Source organism: Castor canadensis, chromosome 10, assembly GCF_047511655.1.
Source record: "Castor canadensis chromosome 10, mCasCan1.hap1v2, whole genome shotgun sequence".
Lineage (NCBI taxonomy): Eukaryota > Metazoa > Chordata > Mammalia > Rodentia > Castoridae > Castor > Castor canadensis.
The window spans coordinates 112,202,261-112,227,552 of record NC_133395.1 but is presented as its reverse complement, the minus strand read 5'-3'; the positions used below and the strand labels follow the sequence as shown (position 1 = coordinate 112,227,552).

The 25,292-nt window shown below is 36.8% G+C and overlaps 1 protein-coding gene across 3 annotated transcripts in view; it reads left to right on the top strand.

The window, feature by feature from the left end:
* The first annotated feature begins 7,881 nt into the window (after nucleotides 1-7,881).
* Nucleotides 7,882-25,292, top strand: part of Dcp1a (decapping mRNA 1A) — a 54,977-nt gene continuing 37,566 nt past the window's right edge. Inside the window, exons 1-3 of one of the 3 annotated variants that reach the window (XM_074043963.1) lie at nucleotides 7,882-8,068; nucleotides 10,604-10,644; nucleotides 13,438-13,565. In XM_074043963.1, the coding sequence (XP_073900064.1) occupies nucleotides 7,934-8,068; nucleotides 10,604-10,644; nucleotides 13,438-13,565 (304 nt within the window). In that variant the 5' untranslated portion in view covers nucleotides 7,882-7,933. The remainder of the gene's footprint in view (nucleotides 8,069-10,603; nucleotides 10,645-13,437; nucleotides 13,566-25,292) is intronic. The other 2 variants (XM_074043961.1, XM_074043962.1) reach the window with 2 other exon arrangements.

The following is a 25,292-nucleotide window of genomic DNA, read 5'->3' as shown; positions in this document are numbered from 1 at the left end:
ACATTACCTTTCTACAACATCTGCCTCTGGATTTTCAATTAAAAATCTTTTGGTTTGTGAATCTTCATCTTTGCCAACAGATGCTAGAGCTTCAGAAAGTTGTCATGCTAATACTATCACAAAGTGAAATGGCACAGAGCAGCTTAGGGAGACACAAGAGAGCAGGTATTTTATTACATTTCTGTACCAGATCAGTTTCTAGAAGGTAATGTATAAATTTTTAATCCTTCCTACTGTTCTCGAGCAATGTAAAAAGGACCACTCCTGACCTAGTTCAATCTCTTTTATCACAGTAGTGGTGATAATTTTATTGTGCAAGAGAAACTAGTTATTCTATATTATCTTTTAGGCTAATGCTTATTGAAAGGCAAAGCATAATTTATGTCCTTCTCATTAGATAATGAATATTGAGATCACCTGTAGGGCCCAGAATAGGTAATATTCCTTAAATTCAAGGCTGCATTCCTGCAGCCTTGATGAGCAAATGTTTTTTCATATTGTGACAATTAATCTCCACCAAATTACAGCATTTCAGTAATTTGGGGTGGTTTTTAATGTATTTCTGAAAGTGAAATGGAAAAAGAATTTTCAAATTCTTGAATAAAGAATAAATTAATTCAAGCTTAACAAAATAACATATTTTGGCTATATTTATTATTCTATAAATCATCTAATGAGTGGTTTATACAGGAAAGAGTCCCAGAAAATCCTATGTCAGTTTTGTCCCAAGAGACTCATGTCGTAGACCCAAATTAATACTGTATGCCATCAGAAAGAATAGAAAGCAATTGAACCCTTTGAGTATTTACCATTGTAGTTTTACCTCAAAATGGGAGAGGACAGTAAAGATAAATAATTCATCCTTACAGATGTTCCTGTGCAGATTCAATTCATAGACATTCCACAGCTTGTCCACATGCCCTAGTTACTGAACAAATTTCAGATCCAATGGAGCTAAAACTCATTGAGTTAGATAAACATATAAGAAAGATTATGATGTTAATTTTGCCAGAAAAACAAATATTAGTAAGTGGATAAAATTAATAAACACTAGAAGCATCCTAGAACTGAAATTGGGAAGATATAGAAAAGAATCCTCAAGCAGAAAGAGTGTACAGGTTCTGTTGTTATAACTTCTGCAATGTCAACAAAGAAACTTACAGTTTTCAGAACTGACACAACAGACAGATTCCTTTAATCAAACTTTTCCTATTGTGTTCACTTAAGAAATTCTTGTATTTTAATATGCCTAAGAAGAAAAGAAAGACAAATCTGAGAGTATCTGTACAACTGTCATGCAAAAGTGAATTTTAAATGACAATCTCTCATTTTGGTTTAGCAGATTGCTTCATGATGCAATTGTGAAAAAATTGCTTAATGGTACAGACAAAAACATTTGGTCTTTAGCCACTTAGTGACTCTGCAAATTTATGCCTATAACTGACTGTAAACGCAAAGCTATGACCAGAGTTCTTTTAAAATCTTGACTTATTGTCAAAGCACTAAGCACTGTGTTCTGGTAAATCATATGCTTAATTTGTACTCTGTTTCAGGAGACTGAATTTTATTGCTGAATTCCTTAACAATGTACAGCAGTGTAATTCATTGAGACACGTTAAACTGAGGTAATAATGAAACATAATCCCTCAAACATAAACATAGGGTCTACTTATCACTCACATTATGGTCTGAAGACATCCCCCAACCCTAAACAGGCATCTCCTCTCTATGTGGTTCCAAATTCATTCCATCCTGTCTTCTGCCACTCCTTACAAACCTCACTATTGCTTACACTCAGGCAATAGAAAGTGGATACGAAAGTGTGAGTGGCAATGTACTCTTTAAAACCTGGGAAATGCCACCCAGCACTTCCTCTAACATTCCACTGACCAGAATTGGGTCATAGTCATACCTAACCCAAAAGAGCTGGGGAATGAAGACTAGTCATATGTCCAATACAATGGGAAAGGATAAAAGGATTGCTGGTGATCTGAAAACAAGCTCTGCCATAAACAAGTCAACCAATCTCCTCATGCTTCTGGGCTCCTCCATTTACAAATGGGTACCAATTATGTACATCTAATGTCAACGCTGAGAGCTTCTTAATAGGTATACATATGACACACTTAAAGTTCACGGACAGTCTGTCAATTGCCAATTTTGCTATTGTTTAGGCCATTGCTGTGCTATTGCTATTTGAAACATTATATTGGATTAAATAACAACAGAAAGCATAAAGCTTTCTACCTAAAAATATTATCAAGAACAATACATTCAGCTAGGCACTGGTGGCTCACACCTGTAATCCTAGCTATTCAGAGGAGGCAGACATCAGGATGACCGAGGTTCAAAGCCAGCCCCAGGCAAATAGTTCATGAGACCCTAGCTCAAAAATATGCGACACAGAACAAGGTTGATGTAGTCGTAGAGCACCAGCCTAGCAACCATGAAGCCTTGAGTTCAAACCCCAGTCTCACCATCAACAACATAATAAATTCAATGTAATTTTGCCTGGCAATAAAGGGATGAGCTAAATTATGTTCTATTGTTATCCTGTGTTGTTTTTTTTTTCTAGTTAAATTACTCCAAAGGGAATAGCTATTTCTTTCTTCCTAGTGGAAGCATGTGCTTTTCTGCTCCAGAATGGAGAGGCTAAACTAGTTCACGTATCAGAAAGGTAATTCTAGAAAACAGCTAGCACCTTTAAAAATATTTTATAAGCCAGGCATAGTGGTACATGCCACTTGGGAGGCTACTCCCACTACTTGGAAGGCTGAGGTGGTATGATCACTTAAGCTCATGAGTTCAAGAGCAGTCTGGGCAACATAGTGAGATCCAGTATAAAAAAAATTTACAAAATAACTTTTTAAAATACAAAGGTCTGAAATGTTTATAGAGAAATGAAAGCATTACTGTCCAAAGTATCTAGTAAGGACCAAATAATGAATTTTATAGCAATCCCACAACCTTTTAGATATCAATCATGTAAAATAAATTAAAATAGCATCAGCCCAGGGATAAGAAGTTTCACTCACGTGTAGCCAGTGTAATTTAAGAGTGTATCAGGAAGAAAAGTAACAAGACACATGATCTACCTGGAAGCCAAAGCTAGAAGATGCTAATCCCAAGTCAGCAAATGAGTTATTATATGACCTTGAGAAAATTTGTTTCTCTGGCTAAGAAAGAAAACAGTAATAAGATGATACTTCTGGAATAAATCTTTAAAATCTGAGCAGGGGGAGTGGGAAGAAGGGAAGAAAGATAAAGACAAGGAGGGGAGAGACAGAAAGGAAAAAACACACATGGGGAACACTGCAAGATTGAAAAGGTGCTGAATAATTATTCTGGACAAAACTAAAAACAATATTTTGGCTTTAAGAAGCATAGAGCTTAAGAATCAAAATATATTAATACAAGCAAATCAGGCATTACAATAAACAAATGCTTTGTTGGTGGTGGAGTTGAAATCACCATTTAACTTAATCAAACTGCACTCTGAAATAGGCCAGTTTTCCAAAAATGGAAGATTTACAGCAACCAACCAGTTTACCTGATTGGTTTAGTTTACCTGAGCCAGACTGCCAAGGAAGTCCCTATAAGGAAAGTAACTTCAAAGTTACCAATTTCCTTTTTATTCCATGTGTCCTTTCTTCAGTCCTTTTCTGTAGTCTCCCCTACTCAGCTCATCAGAACATTCATTCTATTCATTCTTTTCATTTTTACAGTTTTACAAATTTCTTTAATGGCTGGTTCAGAAGGAGACAGGTCGATTCTCATATCAGCTTCTGCATTACAGAGAATATGTTTGGTTGCTATGGCTGCCAGAATATTCTACACATTCTTTCATAGAAGTGTGAAGGGTTACTTGTTCTAGAACCATAAATAAAAGCCAGTTAGATATTCAAACTAAATTTGTTATGCCTTTTGACAGCATCTGTATAGGAACAGCAAGGATTCCAGAGGGCTGAAATGGAAAAATTGAGAGAACAATTCATAGAAAGCAGAGATAGAAAGTTAGCAGGAAGTCAGATAGAGCAATGTTTCCCAGGCCATGGCAGGGCCTTTGGATTTTACAATGGAGAAATGGGAAGTGTGTAACTAATTAACAAAGTTACACAGTTGTAGATTTGGAACTAAAAGACTCATTGCCTGACCTGTACCTTATCATTTTATTCTAGTCTATTTTGTTAATGTTTTTTTGAACTGAGGTCTTTCTATTTTCTCAGGCTGGCCCCAAACTCATGGGTTCAAGTGATTTTCCCACCTCCACTTTCCAAGTAGCTGAAACTACAGTTGTGCACCACTGCACCTGGTTTGATTCTACAATTTTAAATGGCAACTTTTATTTTTTACTACAGTGATGCTCAGATGGGAGGAGAAGAGGACTGAGACTGATTGGATTTTTAGGTTTTCATTTTTTAATTGTTATTTTTTTAAATAATTCAAGCTGGGTGTAGTGGTACATACCTGTAAGCCCAGCATTCAGAGGCTGAGGCAGGAGGATGGGAGTTTAAGTCCAGCCTGGGCTACATAGTAAGACCATGCCTCAATAATAATAATGATGATAATAATAGTCATGACTCAAAACTGAAGATTTTTGATGTAGCGTAAGCCTCCTTCCTACCTTCCCCTCCAACTAGAATTTTGTATGGCCTTCAAGGAGTTAGATTTCAAGTTGACATTCATTCATCAACATTGATGAAGAGTCTACCCTATGCCAGAGGGTATGCTAGGTACTGGTGATGTAACAGATTAAGATGCCCTTTCTCCCTCTCAGAATCTATTGTCTAAAGACTCAAAAATGGTCTAAAGATTTGATTCACAAATATAAGAAAATTTTAGATCTCAAGATAAATGAGGATAATTTTCACCTCCAAAGTATTCATATTGTCTTCCATATAACTTAAGAACTATATAGGACAGGAGAATCAGCACTAACATGTTTAGGGCATGCCAAAATTAATTTTTTAAGACAGGATATCACTATGTAACCCAGACTGGCCTTGAACTTGTGATCCTCCTGCTTCAGCCTCCCAAGTGCTCAAATTATAGGCATGCACCACCACACCTGGCCAAAAATGAATTTTAAAGTGATTTTCTATTCAAATATGAAAAATCCTTAAAATAGCTAGGTCTTCTCTTCACTAGTCTAACCCTGCTCAATCAAACACAGTAGATTGAAAGGAAGTATCTTGGATTACTTTAGGAAATCTATGCAAGAAAAAACTAAATGCAGTATCAGGTGTGCCTTTTAAATTTACTACCAAGTAAATGTATTGCCTATTTAAAATTAACACATACATATGTACATATATGTATTTAAACTAGGGTACAGATTTTTAAAACAGATTGAAGATAGAGGAGAATGGGCTACTGCACCCAGCCAGTGGGAGGAAGAAAGTCTGCCCAGGTGTGGAAAAAAGGATCCCAGGGTAGAAGGCAAGTGTCCTTGTATTCTAGTACAAGAATCCCCTGACTAGCATGGAACTCTGAGCCACTGGCTTCTTCCTCCTAGGTCTGAATTAAATCATCTGTCAAATAGAAATGACCACATCTTTCTACCTCCTGACTGGGCTGTGAAATAAACATAGACCTTACCTTGCTTCCTTGAGGAACATCTACTCATCCCTGGAGCATCAATTCAAACATCACCTCTGCCTTAAAGCCTTCCTAGGTTTTCCTGGACAGATGGAATTAGTGGCTCCATCCTCTGTGTTTCAAGGAGAAATGTCTATACATCGTCCCAGTTTGTTTGCATTGCCCTGTTTCTTTCGATTTCTCCCAGAGCCAAGAAAATGTCTTAAACAGAGTTGGAAGGTCCACAGGGACACCAGTTCACAATTAGGAATTCAATAAATACTTGTGCAACAAAGAGTGAAGGATACATGTAGGGTTTTTGCCTCCATTTCTATATGCTTCATACATGAGTCTGTAAAGAACATAAGATTTTTCTTTCCATTAAGAAATGGCCCTGGGATGTAAAATTATTAAAAACCACAAATATGTCATGTTATTTTGATGAAAATATGGATTTTTTCTTTCAAAAACTTTCAATTTCTCCAGGAGGTGTGGCTTCAATAAAACAAAATGTTGCTTTTAAACAAGTCTTGGGAGGGGTGGGGATAATGCATCCTACAGTCTCCACACCTTGTTTTACTCTTTAGCTAGTATCTGGCTCTTTAAATGCCTTAAAATGCTAGACAAATGTTTGCCAGAAGAATGGGTGATCTCCATAGCCCAAATATGGAATCAGCCTAGGTGCCCATCAACCAATCAACAGGTAAAGAAAATGTGGTACACAAGGCAACACCCCACTGAACAATGGATAGACACTTAAATAATGAAGGGCAGGAATGTAAAACAGATCATGCTAGTGGGAGATTGAATGAAGAGGGTAAAGGAGGGTGAATATGGTTGATGTCTTTTCTACACAGGTATGAATATAGAATATTGAAAGGGGAGGTGAGGGAGAATAATGGAAGGGATGAATCAAACCAGGGTCCATTGTACACATATATGGAAATGTTACAATGACACCACCTGTACAACTATTATATATTAAAATGAAGAAAATATACTATATATACACAATGCTGTATTATTCAGACATAAGGAATGAAATTGTATCATTTGCAGGAAAATGGATGGAACTGGAGATCATGATGTTAATTAAGCAAAATAAGCTAGAATGAGAAAGACAAACATCACATGTTCTCTCTCACATGCAGAAACTAGTACTTAAAAATCAATGGCAGGCAACTTCGAAAAAAGTATCCCAGGTTACTGTATTGAGTTGGCATTGAAATTAATAGCTATATTGGTCTAGAGACGTTAAACTTAATTTTTTCCCATTTGTACAAGGGCACTGTATTCAATATGTAGGTCTTATTTACGTGGGTTTGATTACAGAAATTAACATTCTCTAAATAACGAGAAAAAAAAAATGAATGTCCGGAACGTAAAACAGGTCTTGTAAGGGGGTGAGTACCAAAGGGAGGCGGGAGGGCAAAAAGAGAGGGTGAAGGGGGTGAATATGGTTCAGATACTTTACACACATGTCTGAAAATAGAACAATAAACCTGTTGATATCGTTTTAAGAAGAGGGGAGAGGGGAGGAATAAAGAGGGTGAATTTGATCAGGATACATTTTATGCATGCATGGAAATATCACAATGAAACTTTGTACAACTAATATTTGCTAATAAAAATGGTTTTTTTTAAAAAAGAGTTCATTGAGATGGGGGGAAAAAGAATGCTCTATTTAATACTTTTAAGGATGCAAAATAAACTCAAATCTTCATGGGCTCTTCCCAGGGCTGGATGGAGATATTTACGTGGGATCCAGACAAGGAAAATAGAGCAAAAGTGCATGGAAAAAAGACTCCTGTGTAGTTCCAGGCAGTTTCGTTTGGCTGTTTGGAAACTTTTCTTTCAGAAATCGCCAAATTATTGAAGGTGATGACGTAGTAAGGTCTGAGGTCGGAGATAATATCCACTGTTCCCCCTTAACGCGCTTCTCTGTGCTTTCTACACAACCGTGGACCCCTGAGTTTCCAGCGGTATCCTGGTCTTTCCTGGGCGAGACGCGGGGTGTCCCGCCTCTCCCGGCAAGAGACCGGAGGGCGCACGGACCCCGACTAACGTTTTAGCTCACGGAGAGGAAACGCAGAGCCTCCCGCCCGCCAGCTCCAAAGCGCAGCGGTAGATGCTACGCCTAACTGTGGAGCCTATGGGAACTAACGATACCGGAACTCGACACTCAGGGTGTGTAAACGGCGGAACGGAATGACTGATGTACCGACGCGCCGGGGGCGGGGGGAGGGGGGGAGACGGAAATTGAGAGGGCTGTCGGGGTTGGGGGAACTTTGCCTGGGTGGCACTTTCCGGTTCGCGACTCCGCCCCCGACAGAGGGGCTCGGCTCCTAAATTCAAGATGGAGTCGCCGAGTCGGGCTGGGCAGGAGATGAGTTTAGCGGCCCTGAAGCAGCACGACCCCTACATCACCAGCATCGCAGACCTTACGGGCCAGGTCGCTCTGTACACCTTCTGCCCCAAAGCCAACCAGTGGGTGAGTGAGGTCCAGTCACTGGGGACGCCAGCCCGGCCGCCGCCTCTTTAAAGGGGCCGTGCCCGCTGCTTAGGGTGGGAGACCAAGCTGGAGGCCAGCGCGGCAAAGGCGAGGCCAGAGCCTGGCCTGGAGCGGGGTCACATTCTGAGGGGTGATGGGGGCGCGCGGAATGGGGAGGTGGGCAGTGAGAGAAGTAGACCGGAGACATCTCTGGGAAAAGTCTATGGAAGGGAAGATTTGAGCAGATCAATCCCTTGGGGTCGGGTCTGGGGACGTGGTCCACCTGTTTTCTTTACAGATGTATCGAAGGATAGCTGTGAGACCGGTGGGATCAGAAAGGTCCCCGAAAACTTGTGTTTGAGACTTTGAAGATTATTAAATAAATTACATATACATAATTTACAAAATAAACACCCTTCCTGTCCGCCCAACAAACGTAAATAGGAGCCCCCTTTGCAGAGGTCATTGGATTTGAAGCTTGAAATCCAATTAGTTTGAATTCTTGGAAGAGAGAGGGTGGAGTCAGTTCGCCTTTAATTGAACTACACCCTCTATACCCTTTTCCAGAGTTTTGGGAAAAATTTTAGGGCACTTAGAGAAAGTATTTCTCTGTTAATTGGATTCTCAGAGACCTTTTACAGGGAAAAAACCAGTGATGTCACTCAGTACTCCCATCGGACTAAGTACTTTTTGGCTTTTGTGCACCAGAGGATGCAAAAAGTTACTCGTTAGCCTGTGCTTGAAGCTTCTTTAGTTGTTTCCACTGACTTGTTAACCTCTGCTTGAAAACTTCTCTAGATGTTTACATAATAATCCCGTTTCCTTGTAATTGACTCTTTTCTAATTAACTCGTTCAACTATAAACTTCACGTTTATAATCTGTAATTGTTGGCTGGATTTAATTCATCAGTGATTGGCGTCCACATTTCCATAAGTAATGAAATCCTTAAGGTAACAAAACTGAAACATCAGCGTAATGTTTATTAAAAAATAAAACCCATGCGCAAATTATAGTACTTTTGTGGAACTTATTTGGCTTTCGTGAACAGTTCATTCAAATTAAGAGTTTTAATAATCATCTTTCCACTTCCTGGAAGAGAAAGAGGTATGGGAGGTCACAAATAATAAAAGTATAGATTGTTTTATAAATACAGCTCTTTTAGACATTGCCTTCATTTGAAGTGCTTTCAATCATTTTTCTTAACCTATATATAAATTTGTGAAATACAGATTACAAATGGTGAAGATTTGAGGCTAAGACTTACTACCTAACTTGTAGTTTTCACAAAGACTTTCAGCATTTTAGAATTTTAAAGCATGGAGTTCTGTTTTAAATATTGAATAGAAACTGTAACAAACAATTGAAAAGTAAGATGTTGTTTGTTTATTTGGATCATGGTTCATAGCACAAATCCATTATCTTTTTTCTTTTATTTTTCAGAGAGTTGTAACTTTGCACAATGTTTCAGAGGAGGCAAATTTTCTTTTGCTGTGAGGCAGTTGATTACCAGTTGGTTTTTTTATAGTAATTGATTTTAATTTAATTTTTTTATTCCCAAAACTTCAATGTGATATGGCTGACATTAAAGTTTGTTCATTACATTAAAATATTTAGATCCAGTCTAGGCCATGAACTACAAACTGGTTTCATTATTTTTATTTTAAAAAAAACAACACTATAACTGGTTAAAACTGAAGTACACTCTTAGTAAGTGAAAGATAGCAATGAGTTATGCTTTCTTGGATTTTTTTGTTTGTTTTTTGTTGAGATGCTGGGGATGATGAGATGAGATGAGAGCCTTGAGGATGTTAGGTGAACACTCTATCACTGAGCTACAACCCCAGCTCAATTTATACTTTCTTAATCCCATTTTTACTTTAATTTTTTTGTTTGTTTGTTTAATTCCTGCTAGGAGCATGGCTCAAGTTGTAAAGTGCTTGCCTAGCGAGCATGAAGACCTGAGTTCAAACTCTAGTAGCACAAAATTAATTAATTAATTCTTTGTAAATCCTATAATAATCACTTAAGATAGAGTGGTAGTTCCAGCATCCATGATTCTTCAAAAGTTCTAAAAATAACAGTTTGATAGTGAGCCTAGCTAACCATAAAAATTGTTACTCTTGAAAAATTCCAAAATACTCCAGTGATGAAACAAAGTATCTTCTAAGAAAATCTTTTTGTGTTAATTTTGATAAACTTTTATTAAAGTGAAGAAATTGCCATACACAGAACCTTGAAATCTAATCAAAACATTTTAGCTTTTAGAAACTTCACTTTTTCTGCTTTGCTAATTAAAAAATCAAAAATGTTACAGATATAGTAATGTTGAATGTCGCACATACTTTTGTGTGCATCAACAGTATTAAATAGATATATAAGAAACTAGTAGTAGCAATTTGTGGAAAGGAAGACTTGCTTTACCTGTTTAAAAGTGATTAATTTCACAGTAAATAAAACAAGTTGATCTTCTCCATTAGGATTACTTAGGGTTGGATTATGAGGAAAAAACTAATAGACTTATTTATCTGTTATAGGAGAAGACTGATATAGAAGGGACCTTATTTGTATATCGAAGGTAAGGTTTTAAAAATACGGAGTTTTTTTTTTTTAATGGTCATATGAAACCATTTCATAATCATGAAATGGTTCATTTCTGTTGTGTATTTATTTGTCTTTGGAACCTTCCTGTTTGTCCCCTTCAAGTTTTCATCCATTCCTAGCTGTGAGATCCTAACAGCTATTTCCCATCTCTGATTCAGAATGAACAGAAATAGAGTATAGGAACCTAGCAAAATGGTTTCAGGCCAGGTGCCAGTGGCTCACACCTGTAATCCTAACTATTTGGGAGGCTGAGATCAGGATGATTGAGGTTTGAGGCCAGCCTGAGAAAATAGTTTATAAGCCCCTATCTCCAAAATAACCAGAACAAAATGGACTGGAGGTGTGGTTCAATTGGTAGAGTGCCTGCTTTGTAAGCACAGAGCCCTGAATTCAAACCCCAGTCCCACTTAAGAAAAAAAAGAGAGAGAGAGATTTCAAATAGGAAGCATTTCCTAATAAGAAATAAATCGGAAACAGATGCCTGCCTCCCCCTGTATTATCTATGAGGAAAATATAATAAATACACTAATTCTATAAAGTAAAGTAATGGAGAGGTTGGTCCCTCTGGTCTGTGCTTTCTAAATGAGAAGTCCCTTTTGTGACTGGTTCTGCCTCTTTCTAGCCACCATCCCCCCCCACCCCCAAAAAAGTTCTGGATTATGTACTTTAGTAATAGTATTTTTAGTTTGAGAGTTCTTTAGAAAGCCTGGATTACTCATAGTTGTACATTTTTTGTTGTCAGTTTCTCTAATAAGAATTATTTTAAAATGTGACTGGTTTGTAACTCTGTGTTGTTGGGCAACATAGGAGCCCTAAAGGTAACTGAGAGTCATAGAATGCTTGATGTCCTGGATTCCTCTAGGTCTTGTTCTAACAGAGGCAGGTTCCCCTTGTTTTCTACAGCTTAGGAGGCAGCAGGAGGAGTCATTACTGGCATCTGGTTTTTTGTTGTTGTTGTTTTGTGTGTGTGTGTGTGTGTGTGTGTGTGTGTGTTATCTTTTAAAGATTGCCTTTCTCCATTGCTGCTAATTTAAAAGATTTTATCAAATATTCTTCTAAATTTTGGTGTAAAGCTTTGAAATCTTGTCTAAACACATCTTTATTTTTTTAAGGTGGTTTTTTTTGTTTGTTTGTTTATTTGTGTGTGTGTGTGTGTGTGTGTGTGTGGCACTGGAGTTTGAATCAGGGCCTCACACTTACTAGGCAGGTACTCAACTGCTTGCACCACTCCACCAGCCCCACATCTTTCTTTTAAGTGTAACTGCTTTGGTATTTATACACCAGCCTCTTCTTTCTTTTACCACTTTGTTTCCTGTTAATCATTTTTGTCCTTTAAAAAAAAAATCTTCAGAAAACCCCTTCATTATTCTTAATTAGCAATATAAATCCAAGAACTCTTAAATGTTATTAGAACCATATTATCTCTGATATTTGGAAAGTATTACTGGCCGTATTGTTAAAGTATAGAACAGACCTATTGATTATAGAAAATGTGAGATTTCATAAAGTGAGTGACTTTAGTTTAATCCAATTCAGAGAGGCTTATCTGACATTGATTCTAATAAAAAAGAGACTCAAACTATTTGGGAAATACAAGAACATTCTGTATGCCTTGGATGATTATACCAGCATGTCAGATTATCACTTTGCAGTAATCACTTAGAGGAATCCTAGATTTGGAGCTTTTTAAAACAGGAAGAAAAAAAAAAACCCAGCTGAATCTCAGTTACATTATTTCTGTGGTTTTGGGCACAAGCCTTAATCATGCTAACCTTGTTTCCTAGTTTGTAGAATAGGGTTCTCTTGTCTCCCCATGTACATCACAAAGAAACAAATGAGAAGTTAGGATGTATTAGATACAGGTGAAGAGTGTCCAAAGGATTGTAAACTGAATCCCCTGATGGGGACTAAGGATGTTCATGTTGTAGGAGTCAAGTCATTTTCCATCTAACTTAAGAAAACTGTGTAAAGACATATTTGAGATAAGAAATTATTACTATAATGGTGGATAGTCATTATTGCTAGTTCTATACCACATTTTAAATAAATAAAAGATATTTCTCCCAGCAAATATTGATCACATGTACTGTGTGTCTATCTTGGGATACATCTATGAGAAATAAAGCAAAAATCCCCATGTGTGTGGAGCTTACATTCTAGGGGTAGGAGAAAGACTATTAAAAAATACAGATGAAGAGAAAAGGGTTAGAGGTATTAAGGTTGGGACCATTAAAAGGGGTAGTTAGTTCTGGTAGTCCCCAATGAGAAGGTGACATTGGAGCAGATACTTGCTGGAGTTGGGGTAGCTGTGCAGATTTGGGGACAGTGGTCCAGGCACAGGTCCTTAGGTACAAAGAAAGTGGCATGGAGCCCAATGTGGCTGAAGCAGGGGAAGTAAGGAAAGAAACATAGGAGATGAAGTGGGGGTGGGTATAAGGACATCAGATAGGGCCTTATTGGCCTTGGTAAGGACTTTGGTCTTTATACTGAGGAACTGAGTCCTTGAAAACTTAGGGACAGAGGAGGAATATGACCTAACTTAAATTTTTTTTTATGCTTTTAAGTGCTGGTAATATTGTATAATGTATTAATGTATTAATTCCTTTTTCGTGGTATTGGAATTTGAGCTCAGGACCCCACACTTGCTAGGCAGGTGCTCTGCCATTTAAGCCAGGCCTCCATCTCACTTTTTTAAAAAAAAGATAAAGTAGTAGATAACATTTCTGCATATTAAAAGGTAACTGGATTTTCTTCTTTTAAATCTAAGGTCAGCATCACCTTACCATGGTTTTACCATTGTAAATCGACTGAATATGCACAATCTAGTTGAACCAGTGAATAAAGATTTGGAATTTCAGCTCCATGAACCATTTCTTCTTTACAGAAATGCAAGCTGTGAGTATATCTGTTTTCATTTATTATTGAGTGACTTTATTTTCATCACATTATTTTTGGAGTTTCAAATTACAGTACAAAATACTGCTTATACTCTGTTTTATGATTATAAACAAGTCTCTCAGTCAGGATTTTTAAGCTGGCTCTAAAATTTGCATGTAATAGCTTACTATTTTAATTAACTATACTATTCTGTTTATTAGCATTATATTTGTTTTTATTTTTTGCAGCACTGGGGTTTGAACTCAGGGCCTCACCCTTGCTAGGCAGGCATTCCACCACTTGAGCCACTCTGCCAGCCCTTTTTCGTGTTGGATATTTTCAAGATAAAGTCTCGAGAACTATTTGTGGGGGCTGGCACAAACCGCGATCCTCCTGATCAGCTAGGATTACAGGTGTGAGCCACCACAATCAGCACTTTTTTTTTTTTAATGAAAATAAGTTTTCCTCCTTTGTTTTTGTTTTATCACTGAACTCTTGGCTGACATGCCCCTGAGCATCAGAACTTGATTTGGGAGACACAAGATGGGAACAGATACTGATGCTTCTTTCTACATAGAAATGCTGTCTTTGCCCTGAACAGTGATGTTTTGAATGTCTACTGGATGCGAGTGCTACACCAAAAGCTATTGTGCTTCAGTATTAAAGATGCAGTGACCTGTATGGGATAGGGAGGTAATTTAGTCCACTGAAACTCAGAGATGCATGATAGACACTTAGTTGGAAAGTTAGGACTATAACCCTTTTTCAGCTTCCTAGTCCAGGGTCTTTTCAGGCATTTTAGAGATCCAATAATGACTGAGTGAAGTCAGCAATGCTTAGAGTGGCCCTTTCAATAAAAGTACAGTATGGTTGTTCCCCAACTTATCATGGGGTTACTTCCTGATAAAACCATCTTAAGTTGAAAAATGCACTCAGTAGAGCTAAACTAACATACTTCATAGCTTAGCGACATAGTATACCATATATTGTAAGGTGTCAGCTTTCTGTTGTATGATGTGGCTGACGGGGAGCTCTGACTGGCTGCTGCTGCCCAGCACCACAAGACAGTATCATACTGCATACTGCTAGCCTGGGAAAAATTCAGAATTCTGACTACTGGTTTTACTAAATGTGTATCGCTTTCACTGTAAAGTCAAAAAAAATCTTACGTAAATAAGGGATCATCTGTACTAAAAAGTATACTCTGAGGCTGAAGTGTAGCTCAGTGGTGGACACTTGCCTAGTGTGTGCCCCTGGCTTCCATCCAGCACTGCAAAAAGAAAGAAAAGAAAACAACATGTTCCAGTATTTCAGTGCGGGTATGAAAAGTATGGATAATTGACGACAGAAGGTAGTCACTTGGGCATTGACCATAAGGATATCAAAACTGGTTATGGTAACAGAGTAGTTATGCTCACCTGAGGGTATTGAGGGACAAATGCTGTTTTAAACTTAAAAAGTAAAAGTTACTGTGTTCAAATTTTACTTGACTGAGAAGTAATTGTTATTGGAAGATGTCTTCAGTATAAAACATAAAAAACCACTAGATAGTACATATTGTTTAATTCCCTGAATGAGCAAAGTCTTCTTTGTTGGAGGCCACAAATTCTTCTTCACTCATTTTTAAATATCTGAATGAAATAGGGTTTATCACTTGACTTTTTGGTAAATTATTTGTCAGATAATTACCTTTCAAATTTTAAATTCTGTGGTGGACATACTGGAAATGCTTTTTCAATACCTGTGAATTCAGATGGATTCATTTGAAAGCAGAGTCAAGGATAAAAGTAGAGTTGTTTCTCATGGCTGATTTGTTTATGGTAAACATTCCATTAAGGGAGAAATTCTTCAGAGGAACACAGATCCAATTTATTTTTAAGAAATGAAATTATCTTAAGTATGTTCTTTTCTACCTGGAAACTCAATCTATTGCTTCTAATAGTTGGCAAGGGAAAATTATTAAGAGACTTATGGACCTAATTACCATTAGTATAAGGCGTGTAGTGAATTGTATTTCTCTCACAAGTAAAGGAACCAGTGAAATTAAACGTATGACATATAATTGAACCATGATCATCCAGAACCTAATTTACTAGAGTTTCAGTTATTTGGAAATAATTTGTGCAGAACAAATGAAGGCAGATTGTAAGCAAACAAGCTAATGTCAGGAATTCTTGTTAGTTTGTTGGGTTTTTTTACGTATTTGTATTTTCTTTATTTTGGTGGTACTGGGGTTTGAACTTAGGATCTTGCGCCTGGTAGGCAGGCATTCTACCACTTGAATCACACCTCCAGCTTAAATACCAGGTTTTATTTTGTGAAAACATTGCAGGTATCTGTACTATAGTCAAAAACAACAAAAAATGTTAATGTTCTATAAGTTTAACCCCAATACAGTATTGTAGATTAATTTGTTGTAGTAACACCTTAAATCATCAGGAGTATTTATTATCATGCTTATTAGAATATTCTTGAGGAGAAAAGTCAATTAATGCATTTTGGTTTAGAAAGATTTTCAACAGAGGCCAGAAACAAAGGTTTCCTTGTTTGAACAGGAAACTCACCTAACCAGGTCATTCCGTTGGGGAAGGTATTTAAAGAAAGAGCTTTCTCAGAAAGAAATGACAAGACAGCATTCAGTGATATTGGGAATTTAGGCCTCTCTTGAGTGTGTAGAAAAGTTTAAAAAAAAAGTAGAAAATAGTCTTGTCAGGTCAGTAAGCTGTTGAGTTGTTTAGGGATTTGTTCTTTAAATAAAAAGTAGTATCTGATGATGCATATGGGTAATTATACCTGGTTCTGTAGCTCTCCTTTTGTTGGGTCTCCTGAGGGAAATAGCCTCCAAGACACCTGACCCATTTAATTCAAATTATACCTTCATATCCAGCTTCATTCATTCAAATCAAGTTTTAGAGTTAGTGTAACATACTATTGAACTATAACTTTTTTCAGTTACTTTTTTAGTTTGTATTTATGCAAAATGCCTACCCACATTCTCCACTCCTAAGAAAAAGATGAAATGTTACAGAGAAAATGCTTTCATTAACTAAGGACCTAGGTTTAATAATTCTCTCAGGTCTTTCACAAGCACTGTATTTTCATTATGCACAAGGACCTTCTGGCAGCCACAAAGGCTGTAATGGGCTTCAGTAAAGAATAGGGGGATTACAGATTGATCAGTGGTAATATTCTCATCGCCTGAATTCTGATTGCCTCTTTATTGAGGAAACAAGATGTTTAGAAATTTGCTCAAGAGTCACAGAGGTACTAAGTGAGAGATGTAGAATTCAAATCTAGGACTGTTGTTCTGCAAAGCCAGTGTTCTTCCCAGTACTGCAATAGTAAAATTATATAATTCATCAGTCCACATTGTAGAGCAGTGCTGTCCAGTGGAACTCTGCAATGATGGACAAGTTCTAAACCAGCACTGTCTGATATAGTGGCCACAAGTGACTAACTACTGAGCACTTGAAATGTGGCTAATGTGTATGAAAAATTAAATTTTTCAGTTTATGTAATCCCTTTGTGTTTATACAGCTATACGCACTGGTGGCTACAACATTGAATAAAACTCGTAACACATGAATCTGTACACTAACATACCTTTGGTTGTATCATGCCTGAATCAAAAATCACTTGGGAAGCTTTGGGTTAGGCTTTAAATCCTTAGTCATTCTTCTTGAAATTTATACATGATTTCTAGATACAAAAGCTGCAGAATATATTTCTGAGGGTGGCTTTGCCATGGTAACACTTTTTTGGCATAGAATTTTGTTTGCATATCTATTCATTGCATTGCCATTTTACCAACAGTAACCCAGGATAAGTCATTTAAACCACTGATCTGACCTGCTTGTATTGAAAGAACATCATGAACATAAGATATTTTTGTCAAGCACATATAAATATAAAATATATTAGATTATGTCTCCACTCTAGACTCAAACCAAATGATCTTACTAATGAAACAGTTGTAGGGACTTCAGTATATCAAAGTTCTTTTGTAAGCTAGGCCTGTAGTGTGCTTCTTCCTATCCCTTCTGACTAGTATTGTAGAGGAGCTAGAGACTCTGGTGTTTTTTTTTTTCTCTCTTTCTGTCTTTTTGTAGTATTAATGTTTGAACTCAGCACTTAACACGTGCTAGGCAAGCACTGTACCACTAAACTACACCCCTAGACCTCTTTGTTTCTCTTTATGAATATTATTTTCAAATGTTTTAGGAGCCATTACTAGACAGTCTGGTATATGGTAAGTTGGAAAAAATATGTATATTACAAATGAGAAATCTTAAGCTAAATTTGGTAGTACATGCCTGTAATCCCAGCTACTCAAGATGTGGAGGCAGGAAGATCGCAAATTTGAGGCCAGCCCAGTACTGCAGCCTTGTCACAAAAACAACATAAAGGATTGGGGGCATAGCTTAAGTGCTAGAGTACTTGCCTAGCATGCGTGAGGCTTTAGGTTTGATCTCTAGTACCTCAAAGGAAAAAGAGAGAAAGAAATATTTGAGGATACTTTTGGTTTGGGGGGAGTACTAGTGATTAAACCCAGGGCCTAATACATGCCAGGCAAGCACTCTACCACTGAGCTACATCCCCAGCCCCCTGACTGTTGGGGGCGGGGCCAGCAGTACGGGGTCAAACTTTTTTTTCTTTTCCCCCCTAAATTTTCATTGGAATAAATCTAATGATTAGGTAATGGTGTTACAGAGTTCTGTGTAAACATACATTATCACCAATCTACTGATCTGTTTTCGCTTTTAAACAGAATCCCTTTGAGTAACTAACTAGATTATAAAACCATTCCTTGAAGATTCTAAACTTCTAGGAGTTCTAACACATAGGCACATTGACGAAAATACTCAACTATTGTCCAGCAATACCTAGACAGAAAATCTGCCCTCTATAGACATTTAGAAATGTTAGAAACACAAATGTCACAAGATTTCTCTCATGTGGAATCTAGGAAAGAAAAAAGACATGAAAGTAAAAGGAGGACTATTGGAGATACAGAAAAGGAAAAAGGAGAAAAGAGAAGGAAATATGAGAAGAAGGTATAAATGACCAAAGTATATTATATGCATGTATAGAAATGTCACAATAAAATCCATTGCTTTGGGCGACTAATATATGGTAATAAAACTGATACTTTAAAAAAAGAAAAAAGAAATGCTATAGAAGATTAATATTAAATAACCCCTGAGTTCAAACCCCAGTACTGCCCCCCCCCCAAAAAAATAATAATTCATAGCATTAACCAAAGGGAGTAGAAAACATTTCCATGGGCCAGCATCAAAGTAAAAATTGAAAGCTAAAGTAGGAGGTGTATGAGCTGACACTGGCCATCAACTGTTATGAGGTCCTTGGGTGTGAGAGCTCCCCGTAATTAAGGATGCTGTTAATAATGTATATAAACTACTCAGGAGGTGGAAGTCAGAGGACTGCAGTTCAGGGTCAGCCCTGGCAAAAAGGTAGCAAGGTCCATGTCAGCTAACACTGGGTGTAGTGGCACACAGCTGTAATCCTAGCTACATGGGAGACATAGGTAGAAGAATCACAGTCCAATGTCAGCCCAGGGAAAAAGTACAAGAGTCTATCTGAAAAATAACTAAAGCAAAAAGAGCTGGGGACATGACTCAAGTGTTAGAGTGCCTGCCTGGCAAGCATAAGACCCTGAGTTCGAACCCATACTGCCAAAAAAATAAGTAATAAATATAATAAAATTAGGACATAAGACTTCATGAGGTGCAGTTAGAGCCGAGGCACACATGCCAGTATATAGCCAGATCTCCTATGAGCTACATATAAATTAATTATAAGGATACCTGTCCAGGGCTGGAGGTATGGCTCAAGAGGTAGAGCAGTTGCCTAGCAAGTGCAGTGTTCTGAGTTCAAACCCCAGTACTATGTGTAGTACACACACAAGAAAGACATCTTTCCACCAACCTATGAGGATGATAGCCAAGTTTATCTGTCTCAGTTTGAGTTAGGAGTTAGAAGAAAATGTCTCCCCTGAAAATTATAATCATGGGCCTTTCCTCATATAGATTGGGGGTTCAAGTTATACCATTTATTTAGTATAATTTCTTATTCAGGCCAAGAAACTACATAAAACCAGTCATGTAAGTACTCTAGGATAACTGGCAGAAGCAAATGCAAAACCTTTTGCAAGGTAACATCCTTAACTCAGATTGCCCTGGGATCTCACAAAAAAAGTTTCATAGTCCAAAGTCACTAAATAGCCAAGGAAGTGATGGTCAGAGAGTGAGAAGTGATACACAACACAAAGCAGACTTAAACAACTCTTCCTAAAAACTTCATTTAATAGAATGATCAGTTAGAGATGTCAGTATATATAACTATCAAATGTAGATTATAAAATAAAGAATTAAAGAAATTGAAAATACAAGAATCAAATAGTATTAAAATAACAGATTTGAAAAGTAACCAAATAGAACTCATGGAAATTGTATTTTTAATTACTAAGATAAACTCTCTACTTGGATTCAGTAGTTAATTAACAACAGCTAAAGAAAATTGATGAGCTAGAAGAAATATCTGAGGGGATCCAAAATGTATATGTAAAAGCAGGAAAAAATGAAAATGGAACAGACAGAGAGGATGAAATTATAAAGTCTAACATGATGGATAAAAATTTCAGAATGATAAAATAGATCTTAGAGGGACAATATTTAAAGAGATTATGACAGAATTTTTCCAAAATCCACAAAAGATATTAGTGTTAGATTTAGACAGTAGAGTAGGCCCCAAGCATAATAGAAATAAATACCCACTGTGTCACATTGTGATACTAAAACAAACCAAAGGCTAATTGAGAAGGAGCACAGTCACACTAACACCATACTCCTTATAGGATTGAGGAAAAAACAAACAGCAAGTCAGCTAAAGAGAACAAAGACATGTTCAATAAAAGCAGAATGTTTGTCTCCAGCAGTTAAAGAAGACTGAGATTAGATAAACATAAGAATTTGCCTATAGGTTATTTGTTGAAAGTAGGAGGTAGAGTGAGATTTATCATGCAAAACTGGTCGAAAGCACCAGTAGGGTTAAAAGTTAATCACATTGAGATAAAAGAAATAAGTAATAAGATTATGTGATAGTGAATGTAGATCATCCAGCCCAAGAAAAAGATATCTGAGTAGAGATGAAGGAAAATAAAGATAAGAGTAGCGATTAATTGCAGAAAGTAGAAATTGCAATAAAACAGTAGAGCAAATCCACAACACAAAAAAGCTTAACTCATAATGTAATTGCTCCATCAGCAATATTAGGAATAAATGTATATATATGTATTTTAATAAAGATTTTTAAAATGCAGTTTTTCCAAACAAACCACTATGAAGAACTTTTTTGCCAATAAGTTTGAAACTTAGATATCTGACAAGGAGTTTCCTAGAAAAGCACAATTTAACAAAAACGTCCTCAGGCATAAATAGATCAGAATGGACTCATAAACAATAAAATATTTGGTCTAATGGTTTAGAAATCTCTCACCTCACATCTAAAGAAAATGCTGGGAAGAATATTCTATTCAATAAATGATACTAGAACTATTCATTTACAAACTAGCCTAGAAAAGGCAGATTCAGGATCTATACATTTCTGTTCTTCTTTACACAGGAAACTTGTCTCCTCAGGCCATTCTTTGTGTGAGGAAATCATACTTCTCTTACCCACTATTCCTTCAGCAAGGTGGTGAGCACCTGCCACAAACAACATATCTCACTAATGTTTCTCCTTCTAGAAGGTGCTTTTCTCAAAGACCAATGTCAGAGGTTCTTTGGTTGCTACTTTTTTTTTTGGGGGGGGGGGTGCTGGGGTTTAAACTCAGGGCCTCATGCTTGCTTGGCAGGCACTCTACTAAGTGAGTCATTCTACCAGCCCTGATTACTACTTCTTGGATACCTCTTAGAGTGAAAGTGGTAACCTGGAATCTGGGTTTTTTATGTACACTTACCTATCACTTAAGTAGGAAATGCCCCCAGGAATATTTTGTAAGGTGAATTCTGAGTAATATTTTAAAAATATAAAACTCAATATGTGAATCAATAAGAAAATAAAACCTTTTTTCCCTCTTTCTCATAGCTAGATGGCAGTCTATAATACAATATAACTTGATTAATTGAAAATATTAAGGTCCAGGTTTATGGTACCATCGAGCTCTATAAAATCAGTTCTGGCGTTTAATGATTTTCTTTAGCAAAAACCATTTCAGTATTGGGCTGGTGGCATGGCCCAAGTGGTAGAGTGCCTACCTAGCAAGTAAGAAGCCAAGTTCAAGCCCAAGCAGCAAAAAAAAAAAAAAAAAAACAGTATTGCTATTTACTTTGTTTTTAACTAAACAAAGGTGATTAAATTTAACTCAGATGATAAAGAGCACTTTTCTAGATGCATACCTGAAATTTTTCATATACTTTTAAAGAACTTTATTTTTTTAGGCCTTAAGTTATATTTATTTTCTTAGAGAACTATAAACAGAATTCATTAAAGTATATTGGAGCTTTTGATGGCAGAGCTCTGCCTTCCTTGTAAGGATCGAGATTCTTAATGAAATATGCTGCTACATTAATAAAGCCCCCGGCTATGTAAGTTTATTTTTAACCAACCACCTGTGGATTAATGTAAAAATGAATTACTTAAAGTCAGTAAATTTGAATGATTAGCTAGTGATAGTGAAAGTATGCTCTGTCAGAGAGATGTGAGGATATTTACATGTTCTTGGTCATTTTCAGTAACTACTCATCCATTAATTAGAGTGTGTGGTCTAGATTCTCTCTTCTCAATGCTAACTTTATTCTGTTCTTAGGAAATTGTGTAATGGTAGTCTTAACCAAAAGAGAAGTGACTATATTATGTATGTGTTAAACTTGACATCTTTTTACTGGAAGGTAATCATTTTAACAAAGACAACTTTTTGGGTTTTCTCTACCCAATACCTTAAGGCAGGTATCTTCCACTGGGTGCTACTTTTATCATCTTAAAATGTTTTCTATAATTCCAATGTAGTTTTAGAAAACTTAACAAAACAGTCCTTTTAAGTTTTTCAAAAGAACTTAAATAGATCTTGGTTTTATTTTACCTTGACACTTTTCTACAGAAATGGATTTGTGGTTTATATAAAACACAATCATCTGCAGGTAGAATCCAGCTGAAATTTTCTGAAGAAAGCATTAATGACAAATAGTTACTAGTCTAGTATATTAGTCTTTTGCATGCTTAACAAAAAAAGTCAATTACTTAACAAATACAATTAAAAATAAAAATATTATTGCTACTTAATATTTTTAAGAACTTACCTGCAAAAGCCTTGAAGAAGTACCCCTTTGTTTCCACTTCACTTACAACTTTTCCTTTATATCGGGCATCAGTCTCTTGATAAAGAGCATTTTTAATTAAGATTAAATCACTAGAAAAAGTAGGTAGGTTCATTTCCATAGTGTTGAAAAATGCAGCTGCCAAATGGAAAGTTTTTGTAGAAGAAATGCTGTAGTGTGTGCTTTTTTTGTCTCTTTGCTAGTCCTTTTTCAGTTCAAGGGCAAAATTCAGAACAGTAGAGATGGTAGGTGACTGTTGGCATTTGGAACAGATCTTCAGACTTAAAGCACAGTGCAAGAAGTTTCTTTGCAAGATGAGTTTATAATTTATCAAGTCAAAAAATGTGAGTTCTACCTCCAAACTGAAAGAGGAATTTATAAACAATAAGAAAAGTTCCACGGTTCATTCTTTGTAATCTTTCAGTTCAGCACAGTATTTCTTCCACAGTCTGAAGAAAGGCAGTCTCCCACCATCAGCTGCAGCACTGCTGTGGTTGGTATGATTCTGTAATCAGTGAAAGAGAAAGGATCTGTGGCAATTGCATTAGTCTGTCCTCCTGGACCCAGATAAGGAAAGAGCCTCACTGTTGCCACATTGATAGATTGAAGAGGTAAAAACACCATGAGAACATATAGGAACTTAGACTGAAAGGCTGACCCTGATGCTGTGAGGTCAGACATTTTAAAAATATGTACTGCTTTCTATCTCTTTGTAGACCACTGATTAGTAATCTGATAGAGCCTTTACCAAGTGCCTTCTTGGTGATTTTTTTTGAGTCCATGAACATTTTAGAATTTCCAAAGTGGATTATTTTCATTATTTTAAAGATTAACCATATATATATACCATTGATCTCTTTTAGGTAATTAAGTATTTAATACTTTTGATGAGTTGTTTTCTTTTGAGAATTCACAAAGCAAAGTACAATTATATCTGACAAGAATATGTTAACGTAGTAACATGTGGTTCAAACATATTTGCATAGTGAAGTTCAGTGTGATTTATTAACATTGATTGTAAAAAGTTACTATTGAAAAGTAACTAACTACAAAGTCTCCAGAGTAGCAATGAAGTCCAGGAAGACTGAAGCCACTCAAGGCTGAGCCCTAGCCCAGAGCTGGTGGTTCACGTCTATAATCCTAGCTACTCAGGAGGCAGAGATCAGGAGGATCATGATTCAGAGCCAGCCCAGGCAAATTGTTCTTGAGACCCTATCTCGAAAAAACCCGTCTCAAAAAAAAGGGAGTTGGTGAAGTGGTTCAAGGTATAGGCCCTGAGTGCAAGCCCCAGCACTGCAAAAAAAAAAAAAAAGACTGACCATTGCAGGTTCAGATCTCTGGACAGACCTGAATGACTGACATGTGACACAGTCACTTTTTCTAGGCATGCCCAGGTTTTTCTTTTCAGAAAATGGAAAGCACAAGATGAGCATTTGCTATCAACATTTAAAAATTAGGACATTCTATTCACACACATACACATGGATTTTATGGCCATACAGCACTAGCATTCCTGCAAATACTGATAGCCAGAGTTCTGGGTCAGAACTCTAATCCCATTATACTTTGAGATTTCTTATACCCTTAGGCATCTGTGCTTATAATTCTAATGTGGATGATTTCTAAGTAAATTGGTAGAAAAAATGTAGGAGAGTAGAAGTCAGGAAAAGGAGAGAAAAGAAGTTTCTGTTATACGAGCATGTTGTTACATCCATAATCATTTCCAGCACATACTTCAGAAGCCAAGCCTTAAAGAGTGATGAGTACTGTGTGGCAGTAGTGGCTATAAATCCTACCAGCTTAGGCAAAACTCTAGTGTGACTCAGTTTTATTTCGAGTTGCCCATCATTTAAGAATAAAAACCTGATAAATAGGAATGATGAGTCATAAAACTGTTGGATTTATTTTCTTAATTCCCCAAAGAAGCACAGTGTCTGAATCCTACTGAGACTGCAATACTTTAAAAAAAAAAACTGGAAGCATTGTTTTTGATAAATACCTTCTGACTTAATTTAGAAAAGGGTACCAAATTTTAAAATTACAAACTGAGAAGCTTTTGGAATAGCCTTTTAAAATAACCTGTGTTCAATAGATACTACCACTTAAATTTTAGAAATTGGACTCTTTCTTTACCACAATAGTGTTCTGAGATGACTGTTCTTTTGGCCAAAAAGGATACATTGCTAAGGTAACCGAGCCACATTTACCAGCTTCACTTGTAGGTGCACAGAATCTTCTCACCTGCTGTTTGCAGCCTATCAAAATCTCCTGTTGTAATTGCAAACCAGTCAGTCTTTGGCTCCATTCCCTTTTCTCTCTCTCTCTCTCTCTCTCTCTCTCTCTCTCTCTGTCTCTCTCTCTGTGTGTGTGTGTGTGTGTGTGTGTGTCTGTGTGTGTGCGCGCGCGCACG